General features: G+C 42.2%; 2 protein-coding genes across 2 annotated transcripts; both read left to right on the top strand.

The window, feature by feature from the left end:
• Window positions 1-1,913: 1,913 nt before the first annotated feature.
• LOC123484696 (protein NLRC3-like) lies at window positions 1,914-6,424 on the top strand. The gene is given in 8 exon segments (XM_045215261.1): window positions 1,914-1,997; window positions 2,253-2,419; window positions 2,535-4,347; window positions 4,431-4,604; window positions 4,684-4,857; window positions 5,024-5,197; window positions 5,657-5,703; window positions 5,840-6,424. Coding segments are annotated over 8 exon segments (3,177 nt in total). The 5' UTR covers window positions 1,914-1,926; the 3' UTR covers window positions 6,397-6,424.
• A 701-nt stretch (window positions 6,425-7,125) lies between these two features.
• LOC121562568 (NACHT, LRR and PYD domains-containing protein 1 homolog) lies at window positions 7,126-13,121 on the top strand. The gene is made up of 10 exons (XM_045215266.1): window positions 7,126-7,153; window positions 7,739-7,776; window positions 8,420-8,484; window positions 8,617-8,831; window positions 9,170-9,429; window positions 9,589-9,714; window positions 9,881-10,013; window positions 10,099-10,128; window positions 12,306-12,588; window positions 13,087-13,121. Exons 3-10 carry the CDS (start codon window positions 8,477-8,479, stop codon window positions 13,091-13,093), a joined length of 1,062 nt encoding a protein of 353 aa, XP_045071201.1. The 5' UTR covers window positions 7,126-7,153; window positions 7,739-7,776; window positions 8,420-8,476; the 3' UTR covers window positions 13,094-13,121.
• Window positions 13,122-15,456: the final 2,335 nt, after the last annotated feature.

The raw sequence follows: 15,456 nt of genomic DNA, 5'->3' as shown, positions 1-15,456 counted from the left end.
CGGGAGGTTTTGAATGGGTCACGGGTGTCTGAGTAAAAAAAAATTATATATATAAATATATAATTAATTTTTTTATGAATAAAATACTCCAGTCTGAACTTCAATGACCTAAACAAGTTATAAAAAAGTGTGTATCAATGATAATGATTGTATTTTGACAATTCTTTTTCGCGATGCGTAGACGTCTATGATTCGGTTAGATTTGGTCTGGTCCGGACCAACCAAATTCGGCCTTGTTTGGGGGTAGAATAATAGCCATAAATGCAACAGGATGATTGTGCTTATTTCTACCTTTGTGTACCTAGTTAGGATACATCAACATGAAGAGAATTACATTCATATCATCTTTATGCATTTCTGTGTAGTACAGATCAGGGACCCATGATGAAATTCCTTTACCGTAATTCTGTTACCGGGTGTAAATCCACTTCACTTACTGTAGTTCAATAACCAAAATATATTTTTTTCAAACTCAAGGTGTCATGTCATAGCTGACACCCCATTTTTTTCTGAAGAAATCTTTTGTTTTTAGAAAACGTGGTCGCATAAAAAACTGAGGGAGAATTTACTGTAACTCTGTTACCAAACTTTGCATCTGCAGTTCTTCCAGTTTCTGTGTAAATTGTTTGAACGAGTCCTTGTGCATATACAGTTGTTGTAATAGTAAAACCAAAGCTAAACTTAGAAAATAAATGCTTTTTGTTTGGGATACATTTTAAAGGGATAAATCTGAGTCTCAGTGTAATTCCGTAACCATAGAATTGCCCAAAACAAAGCAATGCGTGTCACCTTGTAGGCTACTACTAAACCAGAACAAGAAACAGTGGTGTGTAGGCTGTATTCTCTTAAAGGGTTAGGAAGAAATACCTGTCAGCTATTTTAACTGGCTGTAATGTCTACTTGGTAAATGTTTTATAATGTCTACTACCGTCTTTCAATGTCAACTGGAAAGTCGATGTCTGTAATGTCTTTTAGTTGTGTGTGGACCCCAGGTGTTATGGAGTCAGCTAATGGGGATCCTACCAGGTAGACTAGCTGTTGTTATGGAGTCAGCTAATGAGGATCCAACCAGGTAGACTAGCTGTTGTTATGGAGTCAGCTAATGGGGATCCTACCAGGTAGACTAGCTGTTGTTATGGAGTCAGCTAATGGGGATCCAACCAGGTAGACTAGCTGTTGTTATGGAGTCAGCTAATGGGGATCCAACCAGGTAGACTAGCTGTTGTTATGGAGTCAGCTAATGGGGATCCAACCAGGTAGACTAGCTGTTGTTATCGAGTCAGCTAATGGGGATCCAACCAGGTAGACTAGCTGTTGTTATGGAGTCAGCTAATGGGGATCCAACCAGGTAGACTAGCTGTTGTTATGGAGTCAGCTAATGGGGATCCAACCAGGTAGACTAGCTGTTGTTATGGAGTCAGCTAATGGGGATCCAACCAGGTAGACTAGCTGTTGTTATGGAGTCAGCTAATGGGGATCCAACCAGGTAGACGAGCTGTTGTTATGGACTCAGCTAATGGGGATCCAACCAGGTAGACTAGCTGTTGTTATGGATTCAGCTAATGGAGATCCAACCAGGTAGACTAGCTGTTGTTATGGACTCAGCTAATGGGGATCCAACCAGGTAGACTAGCTGTTGTTATGGAGTCAGCTAATGGGGATCCAAGTCAAATCAAATCAAATTAATAACACATTGGACTGTGCATGTTTAAATGCAACATGAAGTCTCTGTTTGAACTTTGACCACAGACAGTAAAAGTGTTGTCATTGTTAATGTTCGGAAATATTGACTGTTCTGTTATTTCTTAGTGTAGCTAAGTGAGCTGTGACTCAAAAATGAGTCTCTCTGGGGAGAGAGAGGAGGGGACCACTGCCTCTAAAATGAGTCTCTCTGGGGAGAGAGAGGAGGGGACCACTGCCTCTAAAATGAGTCTCCCTGGGGAGAGAGAGGAGGGGACCACTGCCTCTAAAATGACTCAAGACACCAGTTCTAAGAGGTAAGAGTTTTATTGTAAAATATACAGTTCTCTTAAAAATATCAAACTAATGAAGAGAAAAGTGTTCACAAATTACATCAAATGTAGGCCTATATCATTCATTTAAAAGGCCAACACTGATTTACCAATTGCAGACTGTAGCTTTATAAAGAAACATTAGGACTTCTATGAGTTCAGCTATACACTTGTTGAAATGATGTAGATGAGGTATTGATGAGATATTGATGAGGTGATCTGCCTCCCTGTTATGTTCAGTGTCCAGAAGCCCAGAGCAGAGTCACCTGCCCCCAGCCTGCTATCAATGAAGAGTGATCAGCCACCTGCTTTCAGCCAGGAACCATTACCAGATGACAATAAGGAAGTGGAGAGTTTGGACAGTGAGGATGCATTAAAGATCACACACAACCTTCTGGACAGAAGAAGTAAGACTGTGGTTCATACAATATTACAAAGAACAGGACAAAGGCCCCTCTAACACACACACACACACACACACACACAAACTTATGAGTCCCAACTCTCATTGTTTTCCTACAGGTCAAACTCTTCTGACAGTCCAACAAGACATTAAGGCTAAACTGAAACACAAGTATCAACACATATCTGAAGGAATTGGACACCATGGAAGTCTGTTAAAGGACATCTACACAGAGCTCTACATCACAGAGGGTGGAAGTGGAGGGGTCAATTATGAACATGAGGTGAGACAGATAGAGATGGCATCCAAGAAACAAACCACACAAGAGACACCAATCAAATGCAATGACATCTTCAAGCCTTTAGCTGGACAAGACAAACCTATCAGAACTGTGCTGACAAAAGGAATCGCTGGCATTGGAAAAACAGTCTCTGTGCAGAAGGTCATCCTTGACTGGGCAGAGGGAAAAGCAAATCAGGACGTTCATTTCATGTTTCCTCTTCCTTTCCGTGATCTGAACCTGAAAAAGGACCAATACAGTCTGATGCAACTTCTTTCCCACTACTTCTCAGAGCTGAAAGAGATTGACAACATTGAAGATGGTGAAACCAAAACTGTTTTCATTTTTGATGGTCTGGATGAGTGTCGACTTCCTCTAGACTTCAAAAACAATGAGAGGTGCTGTGATGTCACGAAGCCAACCTCAGTGGACGTGCTGCTGACAAACCTCATCAAGGGGAATCTGCTTCCCTCTGCTCTCCTCTGGATAACCTCACGGCCTGCAGCAGCCAATCAGATCCCACCTGAGTGTGTTGACCAGGTGACAGAGGTACGAGGGTTCAATGATCCACAGAAGGAGGAGTACTTCAGGAAGAAAATCACAGATCAGAATCTGGCCAATGAAATCATCAAACACATGAAGACATCAAGGAGCCTCCACATCATGTGCCACATGCCAGTCTTCTGTTGGATATCAGCCACTGTCCTTGAGATGATGCTGAAAGAGGCAGAGAAGGATGAAGTCCCCAAAACTCTGACCCAGATGTACTCACACTTCACGCTCATCCAAATCATTGTGAAGAACAAGAAGTACAACAAAGCCACAGAGACAAACCCAAAGGAACTGTCTCAGTCAGACAAAGAGATGATCCTGAAACTGGCAAAGCTGGCTTTCCAACAGCTGCAGAAGGGCAACCTGATCTTCTATGAGGAGGACCTGAGAGAGTGTGGCCTTGATGTCACAGAGGCATCAGAGTACTCAGCATTGTGTACAGAGATCTTTAAAGAAGAATCTGGGCTGTACCAAGACAAGGTCTACAGCTTTGTGCATCTGAGCATTCAGGAGTTTCTAGCAGCAGTGCATGCTTTAGAATCATGTCTGGACAAGAAGGAAAATGTTTTTTCCACCACTAGTGAGGATTACATTTACATTTTACATGAAGAGGAGGAGTCAATCCAGTTGTTTGACTTACACAGGAGAGCAGTGGACCAGGCCTTGAAGAGTGAGAATGGACACCTGGACCTGTTCCTCCGCTTCCTTCTGGGTCTCTCACTGGAGTCCAATCAGAATCTGTTACGAGGCCTTCTGACACAGACAGGAAGTACAACACAGAGCAATGAGGAAACAGTTGAGAGAACAGTCAGGTACCTTTCAGACAACATCAAATGGGAATCCTCACCAGAAAGGATCATCAACTTGTTCCACTGTCTGAATGAACTTGGTGCCAACTCTCTAGTTGAAGAAATGCAAACCTCCCTGCGATCAGGAACTCTTTCAGAAACAAGACTAAAACCTGACCAATGTTCAGCCCTGGCCTACCTGTTACTGATGTCAGAGGAGGTGCTGGAGGAGTTTGACCTGAAGACATACACCACATCAGAGGAAGGTTATCAGAGGTTGCGGCCGGTAGTGAAAACCTGCAAGAGAGCACTGTAAGTTCTGTTATTGAGTTGATGTATACAGTATCATTATTCTGAAGGATTTGTATATCTAACAGATGATCTCCTCTCTCCAGACTGGATCGCTGTGACCTCACATATGAATCCTGTGAGACTCTGGCTTCAGCTCTGCAGACACCAAACTCCCCCCTGAGAGAACTGGACCTCAGATACAATGACCTGGGAGACAGAGGAGTGGAGCTGCTCTGTGTTGGACTAACCAGTACACTCTGCAACATACAGACACTAGTGTGAGTTAACTTTCTTCAGTATGACTTATTATGTGGATGTTTCAGACATTTGTTAATCATGTGCTCTTCTGTCCTCTAGTCTAGGTCAGTGTGGTCTGACAGAGGGTTGCTGTTCAGATCTGGCCTCAGTCCTGAGTTCACCCAACTCACAACTGAAACAACTGGAGCTGAGAGACAATGACCTGCAGGACTCAGGAGTTACACTGCTGTCTGCTGGACTGGAGGATCCAGACTGTAAACTACACACACTGGGGTATGTACAGCTGTTTCAGTCAGGTCGGTACTGAGCTTAGTAAAACAAATACTCTGAACATCTGATGTTTCATCACAATGTTTGTGTAATGGACAAATGTATGAGTGTCCTACAAGATGATTGACACCAGTCCACCAACCTAGACAGCTGTTGTGTCTCTCTGTAGGCTGTCTGGCTGTCTGGTCACAGAGGAGGGCTGTGCTGCTCTGTCTTCAGCTCTGAGGTCAAACCCCTCCCACCTTTGAGAGATGGACCTGAGCTACAATCACCCAGGAGACTCTGCAGGGGGACTGCTTTCAGCTGCTCTGGTGGATCCCACAGATAAACTGATGAAGCTGAAGTAAGTCAGAATAGATGTCCTAATAGTGTGAGCAGTGGTTGTGTCCTATGTAGTGTAGTAGGTTCAGTAACATGAGGACATGATGGTAGAATACAGGAGACGTTTACCCAGCAGGCTTAGCACTCCAACACAGCATACATCATCACCACATTAATACTCTTCTTCTGCATCTCTGATATCCTGTTGGAATTGTACTCTGTTCTGTATGCAGTAGGTAGGCTAGAATACCTGTATGTCTCTAGTAATGAATTGTACTCTGTTCTGAATGGAGTAGGTTGGATAGAATACCTGTATGTCTCTAGTAATGAATTGTACTCTGTTCTGTATGCAGTATGTAGGACAGAATACCTGTATGTCTCTAGTAATGAACTTGGATAGTGCACCAGAACACAACAATATGGTTTAAATGTTGACTGCTGTATTAGGTCTTTGTCAGTCAATAACCTGTTTCTCCTACAGTGTGGATCATGGTGGAGAGTTCAGGCTGAAATCAGGGGTGAGGAAATGTAAGTCTCTTCAATCCTAATTAACTACATATTCAGAACCATAGTGATATAGTAACTAATCAATACTTGTTCTCTACCTACAAAACAACATTTTATATGAAGATGTGGTTTGATTAAACTCTCCTTTTGTCTACAGATGCCTGTCATATCAACCTGGACCCAAATACAGCAAACCCACACCTGATACTGTCTGAGGGGAACAGGAAGGTGACACGGGTGGAGGAGAAGCAGCATTATGAAGACCATCCAGACAGATTTGACCATCATCCCCAAGTTCTCTGCAGAGAAGTCTTATCTGGATCTCGTTATTACTGGGAGGTGGAGAAGGATGGTGACATTTCTCATATTGGTGTGGTGTACAAAGGAATGCAGAGGAAGGGAGAGATGGAGGATGACAGTTGGATTGGAGCCAATAGGAAGTCCTGGTGTTTATTCTGCTATGACAGTGGTTATCACTTTTACCATGCTGGAGTCATCAGATCCATCCCTGGTCCTGTTTCTAACAGCGTTGGAGTGTATCTGGACTGGCCAGCTGGTACTTTGTCCTTCTATAGTGTGTCCTCCTCTGGTACACTGACACACCTTTACACAGAACACACCACATTCACTGAACCCCTCTATCCTGGGTTTGGGGTTTCCTCCTCCTCCTCAGTGACCCTGTGTCAGATAGATGACCAACACATTCAAAGGTGAGTCATAGCAATGTTTTATCATGTGTTTTCCTCTGGAATCATTCCTACAATTAGATTAGTAGTAGTGGTTTGTTTTAATGTGTTCTGGTGGACCTACAGACAGTTAGATTAGTAGTGGTGGTGTGTTTTAATGTGTTCTGTTGGACCTACAGACAGTTAGATTAGTAGCAGTGGTGTGTTTTAATGTGTTCTGTTGGACCTACAGACAGTTAGATTAGTAGTAGTGGTGTGTTTTAATGTGTTCTGTTGGACCTACAGACAGTTAGATTAGTAGTAGTGGTGTGTTTTAATGTGTTCTGTTGGACCTACAGACAGTTAGATTAGTGGTGGTGGTGTGTTTTTAATGTGTTCTGTTGGATGTACAGATGTTTCCTCTCCTATGTCTCACTGTAGTGTCAGTTTCACTCTAACCACAAGAGGGCATCAGAACCTGTTAAAATGATACCTGGTGACTTCACGTCTCTAGGGGCTTTCATCAAGATAAACAATGTCACCTGTAATGTCACCATCAGTATTGACTTCATGGAAGTTGACATAGTGTTATGTCACATTAGGCAATGCACCCTACATAGGGAGCTGTTCTGTCACCCTTTATACACCATTTGTATTGCTTATGAAGACTGTATGTATGCTATATAAAGCCTTTATAAGTTGTATTTAGTTTAATCACAGTCTATCCATCTGCTTTCCCAACACCAGAGACCATGGTGGAGAGTGTTGTATCAAGCCTGGACCTGAGAACACCAGAGACCAGATATGTGAGTGTTAACTGATCATTGTTTTAACATCAAAATACGATTAAAGCGTTCTTGAGTCCCAGGCAAGGAACACAATCATGATCTATTTGGTCAAAACAAACTTAAAGGTAGAGTCAGCAATATGATGTAGATGCACAAAGTAAACAGCATAGTGGGTCAATTTCTACAACATCTAAGGGCGTTGGAGCACGATGCTAAACTCCTCTGTTTTGGTCCCGTGGCTACCACGCTGTAAGAGAGTGAAGAGAACCCGTGCACCTGGGCAGATACTGTGTGTGAGAGAGAAGTCAGGCATCTTGCTCATCACAATATCTGCGGTGCTGCTCGTACAACATCATTTAGCTGACTCTACCGTTAAGCTCTCATCCTGGGATCTACCAGAAATCAGGCCCCCAACATCTCCAAAACATGGACCAGAACCATGTTGTTTCCTGCTTCCACAAACATTCATTAATATAACACTAATGTGTGCTAATGAGACTGTTGCTCACTTACATTCATTTTTATTACAAGTCTGTTTAATATTTATTAATTCATTATTACATGAGATTGTCCGTTTTAAATAACAACTACTTTTGACTTCAGGGATTCCTCAGAGCTGTGAGACTTGTGACCATGTTGAGGTAAGTCATAATGTCAATTCTCACTTTTACATACCTTCAGGAGTCAGGCACAGTCTGAAAGCCAGGTGTGTACTGACCAACCATTCATACTGGGATATAGACAGTCCTGTGTTCTGCTTTAGTAATATAAACACAGTCTGAAAGCCAGGTGTGTACTGACCAACCATTCATACTGGGATATAGACAGTCCTGTGTTCTGCTTTAGTAATATAAACACAGTCTGAAAGCCAGGTGTGTACTGACCAACCATTCATACTGGGATATAGACGGTCCTGTGTTCTGCTTTAGTAATATAAACACAGTCTGAAAGCCAGGTGTGTACTGACCAACCATTCATACTGGGATATAGACAGTCCTGTGTTCTGCTTGTAGGCATGCAGGATTTTAGCTGTTGTCATATTTTGTCATTAGACAGTTTAATTGGATCAATCACCAGCATTCCATGTAACATTGAATAAATACATTAGATTAGTTACTTTGGTTAATGGCCCAGTTTCCCAGACACAGATTAAGCCTAGTCTTGGACCTTAAATAACTTTCTATTGAAACTTCCATTGATCATGCTTTAAGTCCAGCACTAGACTCAATCTGTGTCCAGGAAACTGGCCCAATATGTATAACTGACATGCTTGTCCTTGTTCAGGACTCCACACAGTGGCTTCAGATTGAACCCTTGACTTCCACTGTCCAGGGAGTGAAAATGTTCAGGTAAAATAACTACTTTTAACATTTCATTCCACTTGCTAGTGTATTTCCCCATTACCTTTGGGAATAGGCTTCTAATCCAACCTCTCCAGTTGACGATTGACCCTCTCTACCATATCTTGTTGTTGCCCTCAGGCACAGGACACCCAAAGGGCGTTATGAGTGCACAGTGTCTGGGCTCCGCTGGGTGTGTGACAGAGATGTCATTCTGAAGTATCACTTCAGGAACTGGTATCCCTACAGTCACCTTCTGAAAGACATGCAGTACGGACAAGGTGGTCCATTGCTGGACATCACTATGGAGTTAGGTGAACTGGAGGAAGTTCATCTGCCACACTTTGTCTGTTTAGGTAAAACCATATAGACATAGTATTCAGAAAGACATTTCCATGTAACTGAGTTTCACTTCCTGAATGAATAAATTAATATGGTCCTCTGTAGCTCAGCTGGTAGAGCACGGCGCTTGTAACGCCAAGGTAGTGGGTTCGATCCCCGGGACCACCCATACACAAAAATGTATGCACGCATGACTGTAAGTCGCTTTGGATAAAAGCGTCTGCTAAATGGCTTATTATTATATTCTGGGAGTTTGAGTTTACTGTGATCTGGTACCGCATATTCTTTGTGTTTTAGTTGTTTGAATAATACAATATTTGTCTTTCTGTCTCCTTTTTATTGTGTTGTTCAGGGACCAACCCTTCCCTGAGGAATGAGATGAAGATTTTTCATGTAGAGGAACATGGAGTGTCTGTTGAGGAAGTGCATGAGGTCACCAGATTCCATGCTAAGATTCTCCATCCCAAGTTCTCAGTTATCTCTGTTATACTGAGCTATATCTTTTCGCGGAACATAGATGTCCACTGTGAGCTGATGCTCTATCTGACAGTGAAAAAGCAAACACTAATTCCACGCCTATACCTGTTCCCCAGAAACCCCAGCCAAATACAGGTGAGGTACCATTCTTTTAGAGGTGACCTTAACTAAGCAGTGGTACGGTTTATGTTGACACTCATAACATGAAGATAATAGTTTGTTGCTAGTTTTCTGAATAATGTTTGAATAAGACTATACATTGACTGGCTGTGTATTTCATGGCTCGTTTCGCAGGCTGTGGAACAACAGGAAAAGTCTCAAGGGTCTTCAAGGGTTCTCATCTCAAGACCGGAGCAGGCCTTCAAACTGAATAGTTACTTCAGACTGAACATTCCCTGTTCTACCTACATCAATCCACCGGTACAGTTTTAGTAGACTAAGAACATGAATCTGACATTTTAAGTCACATTTCTATCCATTGCTCTCTCTCGCTCGATGGCTCTCAATTCACATGGCTTTATTGGCATGGGAAACATATGTTTACATTGCAAGCAATCTCTCTCTCGCTCTCTCCATCTCTCTCCAGAAGATTCATCTCATACATAGAGACTCCACACCAAGCTTTTTCAGGGCGGTTGTGAAAATGACAGGGGTTGACATTGAGATGGAATTATTCGGTGATGATGAGAGGATTGCATGGAAAGAAGTGGTATCACAAGGTAGGAGCATATGTCAATCATAACTTTGTACTTTTGTAACAGATGCTATTTAGAGTGATATAACCTCATTTTATTTATCTTTCAGATGAATACATCACTGCCACCAATTCAACAAGTAAGTAAACATGAGTTACAGTGCATTCAGAAAGTATTCAGACCCCTTGAATTGTTCCACATTTTGTTACGTTACAGCCTTATTATAAAATTGATAAAATCGTTTTTTCCCCCTCATCAATCTACACAAAATACCCCATAATGACAAAGCAAAAACAGGTTTTTAGACATTGTTGCAAATGTATATATAAAAAAAACCCTGAAATATCACATTTACATAAGTATTCAGACCCTTTACTCAGTACTTTGTTGAAGCACCTTTGGCAGCGATTACAGCATCAATTCTTCTTGGGCATGATGCTACAAGCTTGGCACACCTGTATTTGGGGAGTTTCTCCCATTCTTCTCTGCAGATCCTCTCAAGCTCTGTCAGGTTGGATGGGGAGCGTTGCTGCACAGCTATTTTCAGGTCTCTCCAGAGATGTTCGATCAGGTTCAAGTCCGGGCTCTGGCTGGGCCACTCAAGGACATTCAGAGACTTGTCCCGAAGCCACTCCTGCGTTGTCTTGTCTGTGTGCTTAGGGTCGTTGTCCTGTTGGAAGGTGAACCTTCGCCCCAGTCTGAGGTCCTGAGCGCTCTGGAGCAGGTTCATCAAGGATCTCTCTGTACTTTGCTCCATTCATCTTTCCCTCGATCCTGACTAGTCTCCCAGTCCCTGCCGCTGAAAAACATCCCCCCAGCATGATGCTGCCACCACCATGCTTCACCGTAGGGATGGTGCCAGGGTTCTTCCAGATGTGACGCTTGGCATTCAGGCCAAAGAGTTCAATCTTGGTTTCATCAGACCAGAGAATCTTGTTTCTCATGGTCTGAGAGTCTTTTTGGTGCCTTTTGGCAAATTCAAAGCGGGCTGTCATGTGCCTTTTACTAAGGAGTGGCTTCCGTCTGGCCACTCTACCATAAAGGCCTGATTGGTGGAGTGATGCAGAGATGGTTGTCCTTCTGGAAGGTTCTCGCATCTCCACAGAGGAACTCTGGAGCTCTTTCAGAGTGACCATCAGGTTCTTGGTCACCTCCCTGACCAAGGCCTTCTCCCCCGATTGCTCAGTTTGGCCGGGCGGCCAGCTCAGGAAGAGTTTCGGTGGGTCTAAACTTCTTCCATTTAAGAATGATAGAGGCCACTGTGTTCTTGGATACCTTCAATGCTGCAGAACTGTTTCGGTACCCTTCCCCAGATCTGGGCCTCGACACAATCCTGTCTCGGAGCTCTACGGACAATTCCTTCGACCTCATGGCTTGGTTTTTGCTCTGACATGCACTGTCAACTGTGGGACCTTATATAGACAGGTGTGTTCCTTCCCAAACATGTCCAATCAATTAAATTTACCACAGGTGGACTCCAATCAAGTTGTTCAAACATCTCAAGGATGATCAATGGAAACAGGATGCACCTGAGCTCAATTTCAAGTCTCATAGCAAAGGGTCTGAATACTTATTTCGATAAGGTATTTCTGTTTTGGAATATTTTTTTATTCTGTATATTTTGTATTCTTCTGTTCACTCTGTCATTTAAGTCATTATTGTGGAGTCACTACAATGTTGTTGATCCATCCTCAGTTTTCTCCCATCACAGACATTGAACTCGTTAACTGTTTTAAAATCACCAATGCCTCATGGTGACATCATTAAGCAGTTTCCTTCCTGTCCTGCAGCTCAGTTCAGAAGGACGACTGTATCTTTGATGTGTCTGGGTGGTTTAATACATCACCCACAGGATAATTATTAACTTGACCATGCTTAAAGAGAGATTCAATGTCTGATTTGTTATTGTTACCCATCTACCAATCACTGCCCTTCTTTATGAGGCTTTCTAAAAGATCCCTGGTCTTTGTATATAGTTGAATCTGTGCTTGAAATGCAACACTTGACTGAGGGACCTTCCAGATGTTGAATGTATGGGGGACATTTCCACTTTGACATTAGAGGATTCTGAGTAGATTGTTGATAAAACATTAATAATCTATTTTCAATGACTTCTCAATAAACCTAACAGGAATAATTATTATTTCAATTTTCTATTTTAAATTGACTGACTTTAATTGGAATTGACCACAACCCTGGAGTCGGCTCTATACAATAAATGACTATCAGAGGAATGATAACTGGAGAGACTGGAAGATGTAGAAACAGCTGCTGTTAACCCTAAAGCCATATTAATTTAATTGACCCCCCCTTCAGCATTAACAGTCCCTGACATTCCTGCTGAGGAGTTTCTGAAGAAACACTGGGCTAAACTAATTCAGCGAACCAAAAACTCAATGCCAATAGCAGATGATCTGTGGTCAAAGAACATGATTGGTGAAGAAGAGCACTCCAGAATAACAGCTGAAACAACTGAACAGGACCGAATGAGAAAACTACTGAAAGCAGTCATCCCCAAAGGACCAGAAGTGACGGGAGCTTGTCTCAAAGCTCTCGTTGAACATGAAAACCATATTGTTAAGGACTTGAGTGAATCTAGGTAAGACAGTTTTCATTGCTCCCTCCCTTGAATATGTGTAATGATTAAAATATAGGTCAAATAAAAACACAGCTACCATAGATCAAAGAGGAACTGTTTTTCCAGAATGGAAGCATGTTTTTGTGTTTCTGTCTGTAATAAATGACTGTTATCTTATTGTAGTTACATCATAGGACCATCATCACATCATTATCTCAGGTGGAACTCCTCCTTCTCCTCCATACTTTCTGATCTCTCTCTTCCCTTCTCCTCCATACTTTCTGATCTCTCTCTTCCCTTCTCCTCCATACTTTCTGATCTCTCTCTTCCCTTCTCCTCCATACTTTCTGATCTCTCTCTTCCCTTCTTCTCCATACTTTCTGATCTCTCTCTTCCCTTCTCCTCCATACTTTCTGATCTCTCTTCCCTTCTCCTCCATACTTTCTGATCTCTCTCTCCCCTTCTCCTCCATACTTTCTGATCTCTCTCTTCCCTTCTCCTCCATCCTCTTTCTTATAGAACCTAATCTGAAGACGCTGAGGCCTGTCTCCTAGTCTGTGGACTAACACTTCTTCACCTAATCTGAAGACGCTGAGGCCTGTCTCCTAGTCTGTGGACTAAGACACTTCTTCACCTAATCTGAAGACGCTGAGGCCTGTCTCCTAGTCTGTGGACTAAGACACTTCTTCACCTAATCTGAAGACGCTGAGGCCTGTCTCCTAGTCTGTGGACTAAGACACTTCTTCACCTAATCTGAAGACGCTGAGGCCTGTCTCCTAGTCTGTGGACTAAGACTCTTCTTCACCTAATCTGAAGACGCTGAGGCCTGTCTCCTAGTCTGTGGACTAAGACACTTCTTCACCTAATCTGAAGACGCTGAGGCCTGTCTCCTAGTCTGTGGACTAAGACACCTAATCTGAAGACGCTGAGGCCTGTCTCCTAGTCTGTGGACTAAGACACTTCTTCACCTAATCTGAAGACGCTGAGGCCTGTCTCCTAGTCTGTGGACTAAGACACTTCTTCACCTAGGAATGTATTTTGTGTGTTTGTGTGTGTCTTTGTATATAATGTGTGTGAGTTGGTCTCTGATTACTGTGATTAGTTCAATGTAACGTCATATACTATACATTATAATCAGTCTGTTTTGGGTTTGCAGAATCATTGTATATCATTGGTTTTCCATCCTATCATGTTACCACACAGATGTGACTGTCTAGCTCAGCGGTTCCCAAACTTTCCCATTCTGGAGACCATCAAATCACCGTCCAAAGCTCTTGAGGACCACCATTCACGGAGTCGCTGTTCTTTTTTCACATCAAATATATTGCTGGTCAAATTCTATCAATAGATGTAAATGTAACAAAGCCTGTAAAGGTCTATTATTATAAACTAGTTGCATTGTGAAAAGGAATGTAAAATTGATTATAATACCATTAATACTCCCAACTGTTATTATTTTTGAATAATAAAATACTACAATCTAAAAGTAATTGAGGACCACCTGCACCACCCCCAAGGACCACAGGTTGGAAACCACTGGTCTGGAGTCCTTCTGCCAAACCTGGTTGTTGTGTCACACTGCCCCCTCCTGGTAGCACTGCAAAACATCACCTCATTAAATAAAATCATATTTATAATGAAGTAGAGGAAAGGGTCCACCTCTTATTATAGATCAATGATGCCGCTACTTCGCTTCACCTCCATTCCGCCAGTACGAATAAACAAGACCTAGAAAGAATAAGGTCGTGACCTCTGCGATTTTCCTTCAAAATAAAAGTCCCGCAATAAAGATTGTGATTTTTTTAAAACTGAAATTCGTAAAATGTTATTAGGAAATGTTAGCAGACTTAGAATGTTGTTTAACAATATGCAAAAAGCAATACAGTCAATCGCTATTATAGCACAAATAATATTATAGCAATGACATTTGTTAACAGCATTGAAGTAATGATTACTAGATAGTTGTGAGATTGATCAATATAAATGTTAGCTTGAGAGTGTTCAGCCCCATGACCACGATCAGTGCCAAGTGGTGGAATAAGGGAACTGCTTGTCAAGCGTAGAACGGGGAAAATATACTGTATGTTGAAAATGTGTTTTATTGTGAGAGTAATAATGACATTATTTTATTTATTTAATTGTATTGACATTGTGAATTCATGCAACATGTCTTGACAGGCTAAATATATTTGACCACATCGGTGCATTGGTAACGATAATAATCCATATAAAGTACAGTCATTTGTTAAATTAGAGGTACGTGTGAAAGTGAAACTATTGTGTAAATCCTATAAAAGACTGAGATAATGGAAATCCAATGAGAGATGGCTGATCTGCTCTGTTGGAAGATCTGGCAAAGCTGCATTTCACAGAGAGCACGTTTTTAGAGACAGGTGGGACTTTTTAGCAGAAAGTACAGATTGGCTCATCAGATATCGTTTCCCAAAACCAATCTTATAGGATCTTTGCGAGGATTTAAGACCTACTTTAGAAAGGCAAACCCATGCCATTCGGGTGCACGTAAATAGTGTTATCCATCCTCGGGTTTTTGACAACGGGCACTTTTCAGCCGGAGCTTGCTGATCGGCCAGCGGCATCTCACATCCCTCGATGAGCCAATGTTTTGGATGCAAACATTAGCAAAACGTACTGTAACATACAAATCCCACCATCGCGCAACAGGTTAAGAGGGGTTTAGGTGATGTTATGTGCAAAACACGCTACTGAATTTAGTGCTCAGGTGGAAAGCACGACTTGTTCATTCTGCAGAACAGCAATGTTGCCGATCCGCCTACAGGGGGAGCTGTTGAGGATGGATGGCGTATTGGTGAGTATTGCCTACTGCTAGTGTCAGACATTGAATACAACCAAAAGGTTTTATTTGTCTCA

The sequence above is a fragment of the Coregonus clupeaformis genome, unplaced genomic scaffold (genome assembly GCF_020615455.1).
Source record: "Coregonus clupeaformis isolate EN_2021a unplaced genomic scaffold, ASM2061545v1 scaf0411, whole genome shotgun sequence".
Lineage (NCBI taxonomy): Eukaryota > Metazoa > Chordata > Actinopteri > Salmoniformes > Salmonidae > Coregonus > Coregonus clupeaformis.
The sequence above is the reverse complement of the archived record's forward strand: the minus strand, read 5'-3'. Positions and strand labels throughout refer to the sequence as shown.